Below are 20,037 nucleotides of genomic sequence, written 5' to 3' on the forward strand. Positions count from 1 at the left end.
CTATTCTCACTATTAGCAAATCATTAACAATGGCTTTTGCCTCAGTAAACTCCTTATTATTGCTTATTAATAGGTTAGCAAGGTAGCTGTTACGCTTAGGTATTGGGTAGGATTAGGGATGTAGAATATGGTCATACAGAATACGTGCTTTATAAGTAATAATAAACAGCCAATATGTTATTAATCAGCATGTTAATAAGCAACTAGTTAATAGTGAGAATACTATGTAAATTGTAGATACAATATTGTCACCTACTGTGTCTATTTTTGCTCTGCCAACAAAAACTGTGAATGATTACTTGTTTGATTCCTGAATGAATCTGAGTAGGAACAACTCAGTTTGCAATTATTTGATGACTCAAACTAATTTAATTTCTTTCACAACTGTAGTAATTTTTACTTTTTACAGTGTAGCTTGAAATGTAGCTCATGGCTTCAAGGATTATGTTCACTCCATGTAGTACATACCATGGCTAAAGACAGAAGTTGCAAGAGCTCATCAGTAGTGCAGAGCCTGAGGAAAAGGGAGACAGACCCTTAATGGTTAAGTGTCAAAGTGGGAATGAGAGATAACCATTTTCTCAGCAGGGACTAGTTCTTCCTACTTTTAAGTAGAAAAGCCTCTGAAGTAGCTACAAGACCAATTACTGCCCTTATGCACGATTGATTCAAGATTCAAGATTGTTATTCGTCACATACACAATTATACAGAGTATAACCAGCAGTGAAATGTAAGTCAGGTCCGCACCAAGGACAGTGCAATTATATAGAATACAAATATTAAGAAAAAGAAAAGTAGAAAAAAATTAAATAATAAAATAAAATAAAATATAAAAAATATAAATATAAATATAAATGTGCAGGTCTGTATGTTGTTGACATAAATAATAATATAACAGGAATGTGCAAAAGAATGTGCAAAAAAGTTGTACAGGGTATTTAAATAGCAGCAATATGAGGTAGAGAAAAATTATGAATAGCTTATTGATATAGTGATATTAACATGGAGTCAAGTGATGTTATGACACAGAGTTAGAGTTTAGGAGCCTGATGGCCTGGGGGAAGAAGCTTTTTGCCATCAGGCTACGGAAGCACTTACCAGATGGAAGCAAAGTGAATAGACGGTTACCAGGGTGATTTGAGTCCTTGATCATTTTAACAGCTCTATTTTTGCAGCGTTTGAGGTAGATGTCCTGCAGAGAGGGGAGAGCAGACCCTGAGATGCGCTCAGCTAAGCGCACAACTCTCTGTAGTGGTTTGCAGTCCTGATTGGAGCTGTTTCCATACCACACTGAGATGCACTGAGTCAATACACTTTCTATGGTCCCTGAATAGAAAGTTTTCAGGATTGCTGGTGAGACCCTGAATTTCCTCAGCTGTCACAGATGGTACAGTCTTTGCCTGGCTTTCTTAACCAGTGTTTGGATGTGTGTAGTCCAAGTCAGGTTCTCGGAGATGTTTACACCGAGGTACTTGAAGCTACTCACCCTCTCCACAGGGGTCCCACTGATCATAAGAGGAGTGCTGAGTGCAGAGAATTGTAAATGAAGAGCATAATATCTGTTGGGGAAGATATAAAACAATACAATCTGCTTACAGTAACATTGTGCAAACTGGGGACTGTTGATAAGGAAGACTATGACTTTTAACTGTATTTTCAGTGCATAGTGGAGCTTAAAAAATTATGTTTTTGCATTTAAATGTTAACTCCTGTTGAACATCTGCCACTGACAGTGGTGTTATTAGCTTTATTAACACTTCAGGTCTTGTGAAAAACCCTCAAAGCTCTGTCACCATGACAATCCCTCTCTCTGCACTGGCTGTGTTGGCACAGGATTGATAGATACAGCTTTCCAAACAATTTCTGCCAGAGTCCGTGAGCCTGACGAGGGGCACAAACTTTGATGGGAAGGTCAGCCACTTATGACTATCGACAGCCACCATGAGGCAGCCAGCGAGAGGATTGATTCTTGCTTTAAACTTTCACACCGTGGGGGAGTGGCAGTGACAAAGAGTACATCACTGTCTCTTTTGCCCGCTTCGATCAATCGCATCTACAGCTTTTCCAAAGAGATTCTGCCATTTCCCACTTCGCAGAAGCATCGCCAAGGCAGCAAAATGTCCAAGGGCATCCAGGCAGATCTTATCTGTTCTTGCAGTCCCTTGGCCCATCTAGGAAGACCGAGACTGAGTCAGCAGACCACCAACACCCAGAGGACCAGTGCACTGATCACCCACTGACAAGCCTGGAGGATGGACATTCGCTAATGGGTTACAAAGACTTGCACAGTACGTGATAAACTGCAATAATGTATGAAACACATTAGCTGATCCAGAGATGCGTGCCTTTAAATCAGAAACACTAGGGAAAAGGGCAAGGATAAATCTAAACAAGCTGAATGCCCCTAAAGAAAAAGGAGGGCTGGGTTTTCCTGACTGTAGATTATATCATTTGTCATTTGTTCTGGCAAAAATAGCTAAATATTGGAATCAGGAAAAGGATAAAACTGACTGGATGAATGTTGAATATAAAATATGTGCACCTTTCAATCCCATTGAAGTATTCTCACAGTCCACTTTTAATACTACAAATCATGTGCTCATTCATACTAGAGATGTTTGGGTTAGAATTCATAAAACATTTAAATTATATCACTATTTACAGAAATATTCTTCATTATGGCATAACCCGGCAATTCGTATTGGTAAAAAGATGATTTATTGGAAGTATTGGCATCAGCAAGGTATAAGCATTATTGATGATTTGTATGAAAACGGTGTGTTAAGGTCTTATGAGAATTTAAAGAAGCGTTATAATCTTTTAGGAAAGGAAAACTTCTGGAATTTTTTACTGCTACGTAATTGTATACTGTCTAAAGTTTGCCTCTTGGTTGACAACCCTATTTCAAGATATTTAAAAAAAATACAAGAATCTCATAAATCTTCACAATTATATAAAATGGTAAACTCCTATAGGAGTAGTGATCTGGGAAATTTAAAGACCATTTGGCAGAGAGATATTGGTGAAGAAATTGATCCAGAGACTTGGTCCAGTATTTTGGCGGGGTGTGGTAAATATATAAAGGAAGCAAGGGGAAAATTCACTCAATATAAGATTCTCCACAGATACTACCACACTCCGGTAAGACTTTACAGGATGAAACTGATGAAGGACAATTTGTGCTGGAAATGCCAGATGGAAACTGGTACCTTTTTACATTGTATCTGGGAGTGTAGCCTAGTTAAACCATTCTGGAAACAAGTTATAGATATTATAAGTTGTTGGTATGGCTCCACAATATCTCTAACACCCCAACTGTGTTTACTAGGTGATAAATCTCAATTACCAAATGTCTCTAACTAGACCAAATGTCTCTAACTAAAATGTACTTTCTGTTGTGATGGTATGTATTACAATGGCTAGTAGGATTATTCTAAGACACTGGAAGCCCGTGAAAGCCCCAGAACTGAAAGATTGGGCGAGTGCAATGATTGAAATTGCTTCTTACGAATCATCAGAGTAAATGGGGTGAAAGAGGATGGGTTGTCTCCCTGGGAAGAGTTCTGGACATATGTTACAGTAACAACTCAGAATGAATAGATTTATACTTGGCAGTAGGTTTTGTATTGTAATTTTTTTTTTCCTTTTTTTACTGTTCCAACCTTGCCTGTAGAAATTTGTAACCCTGTATTATTATTATTATTGTTGTACTCTTGTTACCCATTTACCTTCCGAAAAGCAATAAAAAACTTGAATTATATATATATAAAAAAGAAACACTAGGGAAACAGCAGTTTTCTTGTGAAATATGCACAAGCAATGATTTTTTGGCAATGGGGATTAGAAGCAGATGCACAGGAAGTGTTCATGTAACAAGCGCCCCTGGATAAGAGAAGTCAGCATAATCTTTAAAGCAAGAGAACACATTTATTCTACGGGTCAATCTCATTAGGCCTAAACTTTGCACTTTTTTAGTCTGAGCAATTAGTCTAGCCAAATAATGTGATGGAATTGCTTTGATTGGGCTTAAGAACATTGATCCCCGAGGCTGATCTTGAGCCCAACCAGCTTAGGGTACATTAGTTGCCTCCTGTGCAGCAAAAGCTATTAGACAATGGATTTTCTCTTCACCTTGATTCATTTATTGCTTAGATAATCCCTGTATTTTGGGGTGATTTACCCCACCACTTGCTAGTTGTAATGGCTTTTAGCTAATAGCTAACACATGCAATTAAATAGTGAATTAAGTGGTCCCTACTGGAGAAACAGATTACATATGTAGTGCACTAAATCATGTACTATATACAGTGCATTAAAACGACACAGCCACACAGTATATGAATTTTTGAAGAGTTATATGATTTTAAAATGGAACACTAATGCAATTATAAAGAAAGAAAGAAAGAAAGAAAGAAAGAAAGAAAGAAAGAAAGAAAGAAAGAAAGAAAGAAAGAAAGAAAGAAAGAGAATTTATAGTCCTGTCTGTTCAGTTTGATTGGGTCTGGTCTACTCGTTACTCCCTGGTGTTCCTGTCTGTGTCAGCCCTGCCTTGTCCCTTGTCTTGCACTGCTTTGATGTCTTCATTAAAGACTATTATTTGAGTTTACTCCACGTCTCCGTGTTCCTTGCTCCTCCCTCATGTGTGCACCGTGACACATTCATAATGTTACAAAATACAAAATTTTTGAACTTTCCATTCATAGAAGAATCCTGAAAACAAATCCATCACAGTTTCCACAAATATATATTTTTTATATATTTTAAAATGCATTAAAAATAGAAAACAGTTATTTTAAATGTAATAATATTTCACAATATTATTGTTTTTGCTGTATTTTTGATCAAATAAATGCAAAATCCATGAGCATGGGAGACAAAATTTAAAGTATAAAATATACTGTAGAAAAGAATGGGCTTTTACATATTTAAAAAATATTGTGAAAGCATTCAACTTAGACTTGTAAGGTTTTGTCTTCTCCACATAATGAAATTGCCACTTTTTTTTTTGTTGTTAATCACCACAGCGGCCTGATAATAGGTGACTATTGACAGTCTCCATGAGGTGGCCAACAAGAGGATTGATTCTTGCTTCAAATGTTCGTGTCATGCCAGACTGGCAATGACAAAGAGCATATCACTGTCTCTTTTTGCAGCCATCAGTCACATCTACAGTGACTCCAGCAAGATTCTGCCATTCTGCCCTACACAGAAGCCTCACCAAGGCAGCAAAATGTCCAAGGGCATCCGGACAGGTCTTATCTCTACGCCACCTGACCTGTCTTTGCATTAATCAGTGGACCACCAACACCCAGAGGACCAGCCTTATCACCCACTGAGAAATTTCAGCAGTCACCACATCCGCCATCTTGACGATTTTTGGTCAGGCCACCATCATGGCTAGATAACCCCTCCCGTAAGGCTACATGAAGTGCATGAGTGCCTAAAGTGCCAACTCTGTCGACTGAACAAGTGCTTTTTCTGGATACACTGTCTTATTGAATTGTTCAGTGTAAACACATTACTCAAACTCCTTGTTCTACAAAAATGGCATAAAAATTTACAGACCTCTACACTTTACTCTATTATTGTTTTTCAAAGCAAATAAAATGATGGGTGAATGTACACCTAAATTACATGCATATTTTAAAAAATTATCCTGCTCTTTGTGCTGTTTTTGGAGCAATGCATGCTGGGTGTAAAGCATTGACAGATCAGAGATAAGAGCACTCTCTCTCTTTAAGTAACATCCCAAGTTGCTTCGTGAAGTGGTTCACGGCGTGCAGGTGTCTGCTCTCAAAAAGAGGTGAGGTGATTGTAATAATTACGCTGTCTAAACAGAAGACTTTAAGAGGCTTGGCTTGAAAAGTGCCCAGTATCCCACTGTCTGCTTCTCAAATGATGTCAGAAAAGGGTGCTATCTGAACAGCTTGTTACTGCAAAGTTTTTATCATTTGTTTCTTCACATCACTTTGTGGAGGAGCTCAAGGACGTTATCTTGGAGGAGAACGCATTTGGCTTGCAGGAGTTGTTCGTCGTCATTCGCAAAACACACTGCATAGTAATCATTCACTGTCAAGGTGTGCCAGCAAAACTGCAGGCCCGTATTTGTCTCTATGTCTGTAGGCTACGTGTTTATGTGTGTGCGCATGTACATGTGTCCAGGAGCAGCCAGGCAATCTTCACGCCATACTAATTGTGTCATCTGTAGCGCTCTTGAAAGGGCACATGAAGGCTGGTCAGTAATTACAACAAATGTATAGCTTCCAGCAGGTTAAAACACAAATTAGAGGCTATTGAAGTTGATGTTGAGTTCTCTTAGTCGCATGAGATTTTTCACACTTCCAACACTGTGCTCACAGAAGGTGTACTGTAAATTTGTCTGTAACATTGTTGATTTCAAAAAAAAATTCTGGTTCAATACATGTTTAGAGTGATGGTAATCCAAAAATAACATTCATGTCTAGATAAGAAAACAATGAAAGCAAGTCGCTATATATGTATGTATACACACACACACACACACACAGAGAGTATTCCTTAACAGAAACAATGGTGAGCACAAGACTTTGCATTTATCAATATAATGGTCACCAGTATACTGATTTTCTGGATGAATGCACATGCTCATGCAATGATAGTTGGTTTAATTACCCTTAATAAAAAATGAATGCTGACTTGCATGTGTTGGATCTGCATTCACATAAATGTCATCTTTCATGCAAGTCATTTAATATTGGTTAATTAGAAAAGAGCTTTAATTGCATGCTCTAATTGAATGCTATCTGCTAAAGTGAATATGAATTTAATCATCACACAGTCGACTTTATAGCTTAGCTAAACACATAAGCAAAAAGAAACATTCTGGAAACATTCAAGTCATCCGGGCCAAGGAAAGAACAACAAATATGTGCAATGATGAAGCACCTTCACGCTACTGAGTGCTACTGTGAGCTTTCACGATGAGGACATTTCTCAATTAATTAAATGCATGGCATGAATTGAATTTGTATCCACAATTAATGAGAGCCCAGCAAGGCCTCTATTGCACAGAGTGAGACGTGGTGGAAATGCTTATCTTCAAGAAGAGCCAGGCTGGCAGTGAGAGAGACACCAGCAGAGCTTCCACTTTAGCAGTGCTCTAAAAATACTTTACACAAGCAGTCGAAGAAACACAAACGCTCTACATATTCATGCAAATTAATCACACAGTACAAGTGAGGAGCGCCTCTGTGGTCTTTTCATGAGGGTCTGTGCATAGATGTTTTAAAATTAACTCTGTGAATATTAGGGCTGGGTGATATACTAATATTAAAAAGTAAAAGGTGTCTGCCTGAAGAAGTAAAAAGAAAAGAAATTAAAACGGCTGCACTTTTCTTTGCCTTTTTTAAATAAAACTTTGATTTTAAATATTGATTTTACTGTACTTTTATTTTGTCACTAATTTCACTATATAGTCAATGATATGAGAGTTTGAAGACAAATCTTATATAAAAAAGTATATCTGACTGAAACTGATTTTTAGAAGCAAAAGTAAGTATTTAGTAAATAAATCAGTTCAAAATATGCCCTAATAAAAAGTCATATATTTAAATTTATTTCATACTCCGTATAGTTAAAATCTATTAACATATTTACTGACATATTGCTCGAGACTTACTGATTTAAAAATTATAATTACACTTTATTTGGAGTACTACTTCTGCACAATGCACATTTATTAATAGTAAGCTGTGATAAGTCAGCTGGCTCCCCCTTATTATCATTTTCATCCCTTAAATCGCCGCCCTTGACCAGGCTCCCACGGGAGTGGGTGCATGAGAGAGGAGGGGCGCAGAAACAGCCAGGTCTGGGGTGTGTGATGAGGCACACCTGAAGTAAATGGAGCCGCCGCTGTTAAATGCCGAGCGCGCCTCTCCTTGAGAGGCCAGTCTCTTTCCCATGCATGCACGCTGGTGTCCTCGTGGGTCCAGGAAGGGAGCAACGAGGGAATCCTGTGCCGCCAGAGCCGTGAGCTGCGGGACCCATGGTCCAGACGAGAACCGCACCTGCTATACGGCTGACGGGCCAGGATGCCGGGCTGTTTATTCCAGCGGAGCGCCGTGGGCCAGGAGGTCAAAGGCGCCAGAGGAAGCCACTGCCCCCTTGCGCCCCGGACCTAAGTGGGGAGCGTGTGTGGCTGCCGGACTCTTCCTCGTACCCCTTCCTTTCTGAACACTATCCTTCACGAACCCCACAGCACGACGAGGACACCAGATCCCCTGTTTGTTTTGGACACTATTTTCCCCTTTGGACACTTTATTTTGATTATTTCTTTTTAATAAAAACCTCTCCGAGGCCTGACGCCACACCCACTGTGTCTGTCGTTTGCTCCTCCCACCACCTAAAATGTGTTTTAATGTCACTATTGATGAAGACTGTATAATCTTTGAATAATATCAGTTTTTAAATGCAAGATATTTAAAGTGATCCTAAAGTATACTTAGTTCTACTTTAGCACAATCAAATATACTTCAGTATATCTTTATTTGGGCTTCTCACTACTTATGCACAATTAAAGTGCATTAAAATTAGCAGACATTAAGCATACCATTTTAAGTATACTAAAAGCACAATTGCAGGGCATTTTTACATAATACATAAATATGTAAATGTATTTGTAGTATACTTGGCATGAAATAAATGTATTTCAAATACTTTTAAGTCTATTTATTTGATAGTATATTTAGTATATTTATTTTTTACTAGGGTGTAGATCAATATACAACTAAATGATTCATTAGCACTCAAAAATGTTGACAGAAATCTCAGTGTGATTTTTGATATATAAAAAAAATTATTAGAACTAAATATTGCTGTATACTAACTATAACTGAAACTATTTGGCTACAGTGGTTGTTTGGTTGAAATTACAGCTCTTTTCTTTGGAACAGAATTAAAAAAAATATTATCAAAAAGCTGAAATTTATTGAGATTTCTATAACGTCCAGCCCTAATGGATATCATGAGTGTTGCTAAAGAGAATACAGTACAAGAAGACAGGGGAATCAATAACTTCCGCCCACTTCATGTCTGGTTTTGTTTAGAGCCAGTGATTACGAGTGGCAGAAGTGTGGCTCTCTGGCAGTCATTCTGGACTGTCCTCTGCTCTTTGCTAATTAGATCTCGCCTGTTTTTTTTGCTATTATGACGGATGGTACTGGACATTTTCAAAAGCGACTGTCCAGATAAAAAGGCCACCAGCTGTAAACAACCTGTGTGTTTGTGAAGAGAAAATGCAGCTAGAGTGATTCAACTGACAGGTGCTTATTTCCTCTGAAATGCACTTGGACATTATTGGTCAATCTTTAGTCTGAGTGAAATGTAACTACCAAATCATTTTTGAAGTAGTGGAAAGCTAAGGCCAGAGCGAAGTACACACTCACTATTGTGCTCTCCTGTTATTCCTCTACAGGAGTGATGCATGCCCAGCTGTGAGATGGAATGCTATTGGCTGAGATGTCTTGTAGTACAGAGGGGCATTGTGTGGTGGGATGGTCTCACTGATTTATTGTGTGGGGTACTTGGATGCTGTTCCAAAAGACAGAGTATTTGGCGCTGTAGTGTTCACCAGCATGCTATCCATGTGTTTCCAAGCTAAGATGTGATCCTGATGGATCTTACTGCATTCCACTACCAAAAGACTTTTCTACTTTCCTGAAAGTACTTTCTAATTTTCATGAACAATAAGATTAAAAAGACAAAGACTTAAACATTAATATGATCTATCTATCTATCTATCTATCTATCTATCTATCTATCTATCTATCTATCTATCTATCTATCTATCTATCTATCTATCTATCTATCTATCTATCTATCTATCTATCTATCTATCTATCCAATACATACATGTAGGTAGGTAGGTAGGTAGGTATGTAGGTAGATAGATAGACAGACAGACAGACAAATCAACAAAATAATAAAAGAAGCTACAACTGAGGGACAGTTTATGTTAAAAAGAAACATACCTTTTTATATATAAAAAAATTAATTTATAATTTATTATATATGCATGTATTATGTTGTTTAAATAAAAAATGGATAAAGATTGTGTGATATTCCTCAAAAGTGATGTATTAATACATTTATTATTATGATTATCATTATTACATTCTATGCTGCAAAAGTAATAGATTTCTGTCATAATTTCATCAAATTTGACAGAATGTTTATTTTGGCAGGTTGTAGTGAAGACCTGAGTTTCTGTGCGTTTTAATAAATTGTATTGTTATCATTATTATCACAGTAAAAAAAAACATTCTGCTATGGAATGGTAATGTATTTCTATTATAATTTCTTCAAGTTATATTAATATATAAATTCATAATAAAATTAATTAAATAAATGATTTTTTAAGATCAGTTTTTCCAAATATTACAATTGTCCACGTGTGGCATGAATTGCAATAAATAATTTTGCCTTTAATTAATTTTTTTTTCTTTTTTCCTCTTTTCTTCAGCATTTAGTGGACAAGAAATAGTCGTCAGAGAGAGGCTTGCTAAATTAGCCTTGCCAAGACAAGTCCAACAACTATTTATAAAAAAAATATTTTCTACCATCAAGTCATGGAAATAACATTTGATAATGTAGGCGACAAAAACCACAAAAAAAGACACTGTTAGCAGACCAAACCAGTTTCAAAAAGAGTCTTAAGGGATTCAAAATTGCCCCTCTAGTTGAAGAAACACACAGTTGTATCATTGTAATTGTCACCCAATGGTCTTCCTGTCTCCAATAAATGACAAAGCCCATCTACCAAAAAACCCTTTTTGTAGCACTAAGTGTGACCCACTGTTGTCAAAGCTCCATTCAAAATTCATTTTGAGCAGCTACTGTACAAAGACCAGCAACTACCCTGATGTCAAGGAGATGCTCTGAGAGAGAGAGAAAAAATAGCTCTTCCGCTTACCTCTGTCACTGTAGTCGTCTACTAGTATGATCTCTGCGATCAGGTGGTCGGGTGTGCGGTTGGTGATGCTGTTCATGGTTCTGAGCAGAGAGGACCAGCCTTCGTTATGGAACGGGATGATAATACTGGTGTTTGGGAGGTTTTCAAGATACAGCTTCTGCTTACAGCTACAGAAGAGAAAGAATGAGATAGAGAGTGAGATTGAGGCAGGCAAATACTACTGTTTCTACTTATCCTTTACATAAAATGCTTGATCTATGCATCAACGTATAATCCACATATTGTAAGACACTTATCAAGCACTCCCAACATTGTGTAAGCCTCTTCAGAACAATGATGTGTGAAATACAAATATTGTCACTTATTGCACTAGATCTTGCCAAACTGTATTTGAAAACAAAAGGACCCGCATGGGCCGCCCCAACGCCATGGGCAACGGCGACAGAGCTCAGATCATAAATCAATGTTTTGAGAGGTCCTTCAGTCCCAGTGTGCTCATAAAGCATTCAGAAATCCGCATGCTAATTGAGCTCCGACAAAGCCGGCACTGACAGATGAAGTGGCACTTTATGGCTCACACGGTCTCTCTAATTCAGCACCCTGACAAACTTGACAAGCCGGCCCTAATTCATACACCTCCATATAATAATCATTCTCAGGGTGCTGCATGGTTTATTAACATTTCACTTCCATGGAGGTGGAAAAAATGACAGAAAACTAAAATACAGTGTAGAGAGAAACAACATGGTGAATGAAAGCATTCTGGAGAGGAGCCAGCATCTAAAACAGCCCTGTCTGACCTGTCAGATCAGTCTACTAATGAAATACAGTTCACGAAGAAAAAGGCACCCCATTTGCATAGTAATAGGCAGACAGTATCATGTGCATTACTGGAACATGCACGTCACATACAGCAAATGCTCCGAATCTGTATTAAAGAATATTTATTTGCATTTAAACGCTACATTTCAGGATTTGGGCTATGGTATTTTGTGGAAAGAGAAGTGTGCTGTGTTCTAAAATCTAGAAAGAACTTTTTTTTTCACTTTCTATGAAGCCCATATTTGTAATACATTATAAGGGTTTTCTTAAGGCATTATAATGAATGCATAATGCATTATAAAAACCTTATAATATGTTATATCATCTTATAAATAATCATAACGCATAGTCAAATGCTTACACATTTGTGGTTATAACTTTTAAGATTATGATTATTTATAATAAACACCATATTAAATATACTTTTACATTTATAATGGACTGTATATTTTGACATTGTTTATTTAAGATCTGCACAGTATTTTACAGCTTCTTGTAAGTGGTTAGGTGTAGAGTGTTACTTGAGTGTTCCCTGTGAGGCTAATATTAATTTTGATGTGCGCTAGATAATACTTTCAACTGAAAAAAACTGCAATGTTTATATGTTAGGTTAGACGATATTACAATAAATGATATTACAATAAAAATAGTTCAAAGCAAATGTGTCATATTACACATTCATCTAATCTGATATCTGATCTTATGGCTGTTTCAGAAAAAAAAAATATATTACTATTATTATTACTATACTTATAAGTGGTCTGTGATTGCTTTAAGTAAAGTAGCACAAGAAAGATGGCAAGATATGAGACTTATAATACATTATAACTATGAGAAATATAATCCACTGTAACTTAAGTGGATGCAACATGTTCACTGTGTGTTATAAATCGTCATACTCTTAAAAGCTATAAACACAAATAAGTAAATATTATATTACATTAAAACTGTAATTATGAATATTCATAAGATTATATAAAATATAAGTTTTTTTTTTATTTTTTTTATAATGCATTAAGCATTCATTATAATGGCATAAAAATACCCTTATAAATATGGGCTTCATAGAAAGTGTTACCAATGTTTTTTTATCACTTTATAATTTTTATCATGTGTCAATTGGATGTTGTTTAAAATTTCTGTCCTTGAGGCCCTCAAATAAGGAAAGGGAAAGGGAAGTGGTGTGTGGCCAAGTATGGTGACCCATACTCGGAATTTGTGCTCTGCATTTAACCCATCCAAGTGTACACACAGTAGTGAACATACACCCGGAGCAGTGGGCAGCCAATGTTGCAGTGCAGTTGGGGGTTTGGTGCCTTGCTCAAGGGTCTCACCTCAGTTGTGGTATTGAGGGTGGAGAGAGTGTTGGTTATTCACTCCCCCACCTACAATCCCTGCCGGACCCAAGACTCGAACTCATAACCTTCAGGTTACAAGTCCGACTCTCTATCCATTAGCCCACGACTGCCCCCTAAATAGCATCTTTTATTTATTATTCAACAATCAATATTCTATCTGAATAAAATAACTTTTACATTTGGGGTAAGAACAAAAACATAAATTTTTGTAAGAGGTGTGTTTGTGTGTGTGAATCTTCATGCTTTTAAAATAAGTCTCTTATGCACACCAAGGCCATTTTGATCAAAATACAGTAAAACAGTAATATTGTGGAATATTACTACAAGTTAAAATAACCGTTTTCTGTTTAAATGCATTTTGAAATGTAATGTATTCCTGTGAAGCAAAGCTGAGCCATTTCAGCAGCCATTACTCCAGTCTTTTAGTGTCACATGATCCTTCAGAAATCAGTATAAAATTATAATATAATATCATATAATTAGGGATGTCAGCGATTAATTGATGATCGATAAGAGATGCAATCGATTAAAGATATCAATGGTAGATTAAGCAGTTTAATTCTGGGGTGCGAGCAGCTTGTGTGCAAAACACGTGCCAGCGGCTGTGAGTAACGGTGACTGACCTTTGGCAAAAATAATTCACTAATGTACAAATTAAGCTTTTGATGAGATCCAAAATATAAAAGTACATTAAAAGAAACAATATACATTTATTTTGTATTGAAATGTAGTAACTAAGTCATGTTTAATTATAATTTCCCCAGATATAATTGTTTCATACCGGGCTCTGCGCTTCGACAGGACTGCGGGACACAATCAGGACAGGTCTAGGATATATAGGCTTAGGCTATAATTTGTAATTTAATTTGTTTGTCTGTTGCATTAAGTTGTTCTCTAGAAAACCCATGGTTTAAAGCAGGGGTGTCAAACTCAGTTCCTGGAGGGCCGCAGCCCTGCAGAGTTTTGTTCCAACCCTGCTCCAACACACAAACCATGTAGTTTTCAAATTAGCCTAAAGGAATTGATTAGCTAGATCAGGTGTGTTTAATTAGGGTTGCATTTAAACTCTGCAGGGCTCTGGCTTGACACCCCTGATTTAAAGGAACACTCTATCACAGATCTGCCAGGCTCATTCACCTCCCAATCACAACACACTCCTTCACCTGAGTATTAATTGCACACACCTGCACTTCATCAGCTCCCTCATCAGCCTGCACATAAAAGCCCACACCTCACACCAGCTCATTGCCCGATCTCGTTTCCTTTTCGAAGTGGACTGATGCTACTACAGCTACTTACCTGTGTACTTTCCTTGATCTCTACTTACCTCCTGTCTCATCTCCAGCGTGTTCTTCCCAGCTCTACTCCATCATCTGTGTCTCCCCTGTCTGGGCTTGTGAGGTGTGTGCTCCGTCTCCCCTATCCACGAGTTCCTGTTAAAGCAAAGAATATTCCATTTTCACCCCCATCGTTCTACTATATCTGTTTATTGAACTTGTTACTCCCCTTCATCAGCATACCGTGGACTCCACTGATTGCAATAAAACTCACCTGTTGTATTCTAACCATCTGTCTGAGTCTGCTTCTCTACAGAAGATTGGACCCAAACTACTCCCTCGCTCTGTAAATGCAGCCGCATCTCTACGCCACTGACAGAGCCAAGATAGCTTTTATCATTTCCCTGCTTACAGGATGAGCGCTCCTGTGGGCTGACACCCTCTGGGCCCAATCTGGTACTGTGACACAAACTGCTAATAGTTTTATTGAACATTTCAGGGAAGTTTTTGACCGGCCAGCCGGTGATTCATCTGTTGAGAGCAATTGTATCATCTTCATCAAGGATCTCTGTCTATAACTGACTATGCTCTCCAATTCAGAACTCTTGCAGCGGCCAGTGGCTGGAATGGGCGCTCGCTCCTCACCACCTATCGGCAGGGACTGGAACCAAGAGTGCGGCTGCAGCTCTCTGCATACGATGACTCCCACGGCTTGGAGAGATTCATCCAATTCTCCATCAGGTGTGCTAACCGTATGCAATCTTGCTTCTTGGAATCCCAAAATTCTCCCAGCTCTGCACTTCTTCACCACCCAGTGACTCTGCACTCCAGAACCAGGCCATGAATCCATGCAAGTTGACCTAACCCACCTTTCGTCCACTAAGCGGCAGAGGCTGCTGACCCAAGGCCTGTGTTTGTACTGCAGTGCTGGCGGGCATGTAATCTCCACATGCCCAATTCGTCCTCCTCGACCTATGGTGAGTGTTAAGTCAGCTGTGGCTAATATGCAGCCCCTCTCTGCCATAGTAAATAGGCCTCTAATGCCTGTGTTCCAGTACATGCCCTTCTTGATTCCGGGTCAGCCGGGAATTTAATCCCCAGGAGCCTCTGCCGCCAGCTCAATCTCCCGATCACAGCAACCAAGACCACCTACCAAGTTCACTCGATAACAGGAAAACCCCTCAGTCGTAGACTCATAAAATACAGTGCGGGTCCCATTCACCTTCAAGTTGGTCAGTTGCATGAGGAATCCATCCATCTCCTGGTTCTGGAGGGATCCACCGCTGAGATCATTCTTGGGCGCCCTTGGTTCGTGCAACATGATCCCGTCATCTCATGGAGTACTGGTGAGGTTCTGAAGTAGGGCAACGAATGCTTTCCTGACTGTTTCCCTCATCTTCCCAGACCATCGACACACCCCCTCCGTATTCCAAGACTTCATGCATGACGTTCTCCGGGAGTTTCTCCATAGATTCGTCCTAGTCTACATTGATGACATTCTCATCTACTCCCGGAGCATGGCTGAACATCACCATTTTGCGGAGGTCCTGAAACGCCTAAGGGAATTCCAACTGTTTCTCAAGGTGGAAAAATGTTCCTTCCATCAACCCTCGGTGCAGTTCCTTGGATACAACATCAACAGCGGTGGCATCCGGATGGACGAGAGGAAGGTGGAAGCCATTAAGACCTGGCCCACTCCTTCTACCATCAAGGAACTCCAACGCTTTCTAGGATTCTACAACTTCTATAGAAGATTCATACATGATTACAGCATCATCACCAGCCCACTCACCAACCTCCTGAAGAACAAGCCCAAGTCTCGATCCTGGACACCTGCCGCCACTGAAGCCTTCGAAACCCTCAAGAAAGCCTTCACCAGCGCTCCACTCCTTATCCATCCAGATCCTGGGAAGCCCTTCCTAGTAGAAGTATACGCTTCTACCTACGGAGTAGGAGCAGTCTTGTCTCAGCAGCAGGGGACTCAGCCCGTCAGAGATGAACTACGACATTGGCAACCGAAAACTTCTAGCCATCAAACTGGCTTTGGAGGAATGGAGGCATTGGTTGGCGGGTGCACATCAGCCATCCATTCATCGTCCTCACAGACCTTGAGTATCTCCAATATCTGCGTGATGCTAAAAGACTTAATCCCCGACAGTCCTGGTGGGCGCTGTTTTTCACCCGCTTCATCTTTACCATCTCCTATCGTTCTGGTCCCAAGAATGTGAGGGCGGATGCTCTCTCCCGACTCTATTCCCAAGAAGAGGTCTGTGAGGAACCAGAACCCATCATTCCAAAGGAAATCATCGTCAGCCCCATCCAGTGGAATCCCGAGTCAGACACCCCCTCCAATGTCTCCACGCCTACTCCACCGGGCTGCCCACCAGGTTTGCAATACATCACCAGAGCACGTTGCACTCCACTCATTCACTCTGTGCATACATCTCTGGGCACTGGCCACCCTGGGGCCAATGGCACTCTCTCGTTGCTGAAAGATCGCTTCTGGTGGCCAGGGATGTGAGAAGGTTCGTGCAGGGCTGCTCGGACTGTGCCGTTTCCAAGAGCCCACGCCATTTGCCATCAGGCAAACTCCTCCCGCTGCCCATTCCCAACCGACCTTGGTCACATCTAGGAGTTGATTTCATCACTGATCTACCGGCCTGTGATGGTAATACCTGTGTCTTCTTTGTCATTGATCGATTCTCTAAATCCTGTTGTCTGTTACCCCTCAAGGGTCTGGCCACAGGCATGGAGACTGCTATGCTTATGTTAAATCACATCTTCTGTTATTATGGGATCCCTGAAGACACTGTCTCTGATCGAGGACCGCAATTTATCTCCAAGGTATGGAAGGCCTTTTTCACTCTCCTAGGTGTGACCGAGAGCCTTTCATCGGGATACCACCCTCAGTCGAACGGGCAGACTGAGAGGAAGATCCAGGAAATTGGGCGCTTCCTCCGAACCTTCTGCCATGGCCACCAGAACTCTTGGAACCAGTTCCTGGGCTGGGCTTTATCATTATCACTCCTTCACTTGAGTATTAATTGCACACACCTGCACTTCATCAGCCTGCACATAAAAGCACACCTCACACCAGCTCCTTGTCCGATCTCGTTTCCTTTCGAAGTGGACTGATGCTACTTACCTGTGTACTTGCCTTGATCTCCTACTTACCTCCTGTCTCATCTCCAGCATGTTCTTCCCAGCTCTACTCCATCGTCTGTGTCTCCAAGGATCTCCACGAGTGTATTTCTCCTGTCCGGGATTGTGAGGTGTGTGTGTGTGTGTGTGTGCTCCGTCTCCCCTATCCACGAGTTCCTGTTAAAGCAAAGGATATTCCATTTTCACCCTCATTGTACTACTATCTGTTCATTGAACTTGTTACTCCCCTCCATCAGCATACCGCTGACTCCACCGATTGCAATAAAACTCACCTGTTGTATTCTAACCATCTGTCTGAGTCTGCTTCTCTAACACACTCCACTCTTTTTGGAAATAGGCTCATTTTACAACTCCCCAAGTGTTAACCAGTTGAGTTTTACTGTTTTTGAATCCATTCAGCCGATCTCCTGATCTGGCAGTAGCACTTTTAGCTTCGCTTAGCATAGATCATTGAATCCGATTAGACCATTAGCATCGCACTCAAAAATGACTAAAGAGTTTCAATCATTTTCCTATTTAATGCTCGACTCTTCTGTAGTTACATCGTGTACCAAGACCGACGGACAATTAAGTTGCGATTTCCTAGAGCGACATGGCTAGGAACTATACTCTCGTTCCGGCGTAATCAAGGAACTTTGCTGCCGTACCATGGGTGCAGCAGGAGCAATGATATTACGCAGCATCTGAAAGTAGTCCCCAGCTATATCCTAATTGTGCCTGCTGCACCCATGGTATAAATAATTTATTAAATAACAATAGGGATCCAAACCAGCACAAAATAAGCTTTTATTAGGCTCCTGATATGACATCAGTCTTCATCTCATGTGGGTCTACATGATTTTAACCAACTTTCAAAATATATAGTTATTTTCTGTATATATAAAACTATTAATGACAAAGTTAAGTGCATCTTTTATTTAACTAACACTCTTCTTTAATGTGGGGGTTTTATGGTCAATTTTATTCACAATATATAATTAACACGTCTCCTAATAGTCAAAGATGAGGTAAAATCTCAAAGCTTTAGGCTAACAGTAAAAAAAAGTTATCCCTGCTCTGCCTTGTTTTGATGTTATACGACAGTAAAAGGTGCACAAACAAAACATCTACCAGCCATGAAATCACTACGCTAATTAATCCAAATTAGATTAATTTCTCATTTAGGACAAAATCATTAATTAAAACGCATTGCGTAAGTATGGCCTGCCACGGATCATTAAAGCGACGCTGATGTCTAGCTCAAGCTGTGCAGCTCTGGAGGCTGGTTACTGTGAACATGCTGTGAGAATCAGCTCTACTCACTTTGGATGTCTGATGTCAGGAAGGGAGCGGTCCAGAGCGATATTGTTGCTGACGTAGATGTTGAATCCATTCTCTTTGTATACTGAGTCATCACACTCGTCCTCTGCGAGCGGGTATGGTTTCCCGTGCTCCCCTTTTCCTGAAAACAGATGCGGTCAGACATCAGCAACCATGTTGAGCACAGCCAAGATATTGACAAGGTGAGCATGTGTGTAGCTACTAACAGTGAACATGCACCACTCCAAAGATAGAACGCACCGCTGTGAAAACTGACAATTTATTTTATTATTATTTTATGACTGAATAGCTGAAACAACTTAACCAACGAGCCTGGTCTTTCCCTGAATGCTGACCAGACACACTCCAGTATGAAGGCTCAACATGCTGACAGAGTTGCTGGCTTTGCAGTGTACATTATGATCTCAGCCACTTCCCACTGTGTCTGGTCTGTCACAGTTAATGGAAATCCTACTTATCATTACTTAATGGAATATTCAAATAAAAATTCAAATTCTATCATTTACTCACCCTCATGTAATTCTAATCCTTATGCCTTCTTCCATTGGGTTATTCTGCAGTATGTGCTGCCCTTTTCCATGCAACTAAAGTGTATTGTAACTACAGCCATATTGCTGCGATATCACAATGCAATGTATTTTTTAAATACTTTCATACCAATGCTATTCAGTGGCTAAGAAGAGGGATATATAGAGTGTATTAAGAGGGAATTAAGAGGGAAAAACTTTAACCCATGCAACAATCTTTTTTGATATAGCATGAAATACCACGTATAGCCTTATGATTTCTGTAGAGCAGAAAATACGGACGGAATCACAGAATCTAGACATTGTAGTGTATAAAGTGGATTGTCAAGGGAATTTGACATTTTTGCATGAATAAATCAAGAATAGTGCAGTGCAAGAAAAGTGCAAAAGACAATGCAAATACTATTGTGGAGTTTTTCTTTTGCCACTGTTTACCCAATGAGTTCTGAAGCATGTGTGATGCTCGTGGTGTTTAAGTCACTTATATCCAAATCATTTTAAAAGACCAAAAAAAGGTCATATAAATACAGAAACCCAAAGGTCTTCATAAGAACCCATCAAACAAAGTTTCATTTAACTGAAAGGACTATGTAGAAATACATTTCTTTTACACAATATAATC

At 39.5% G+C, this 20,037-nt stretch overlaps 1 protein-coding gene across 1 annotated transcript in view; it reads right to left on the reverse strand.

Moving 5' to 3' along the window:
* Positions 1 to 10,496: 10,496 nt before the first annotated feature.
* The window catches only part of LOC306872351 (polypeptide N-acetylgalactosaminyltransferase-like 6), an 84,708-nt gene continuing 75,167 nt past the window's right edge, over positions 10,497 to 20,037 (reverse strand). The window contains exons 4-5 of the mRNA XM_079420863.1: positions 18,871 to 19,009; positions 10,497 to 11,116 (exon numbers count right to left, since the gene is read on the reverse strand). Coding sequence (XP_079276989.1) covers positions 10,891 to 11,116; positions 18,871 to 19,009 — 365 coding nt within the window. The 3' untranslated portion in view covers positions 10,497 to 10,890. The remainder of the gene's footprint in view (positions 11,117 to 18,870; positions 19,010 to 20,037) is intronic.

This window comes from Barbus barbus (genome assembly GCF_936440315.1).
Source record: "Barbus barbus genome assembly, chromosome: 7".
In the NCBI taxonomy this organism is placed as follows: Eukaryota; Metazoa; Chordata; class Actinopteri; order Cypriniformes; family Cyprinidae; genus Barbus; species Barbus barbus.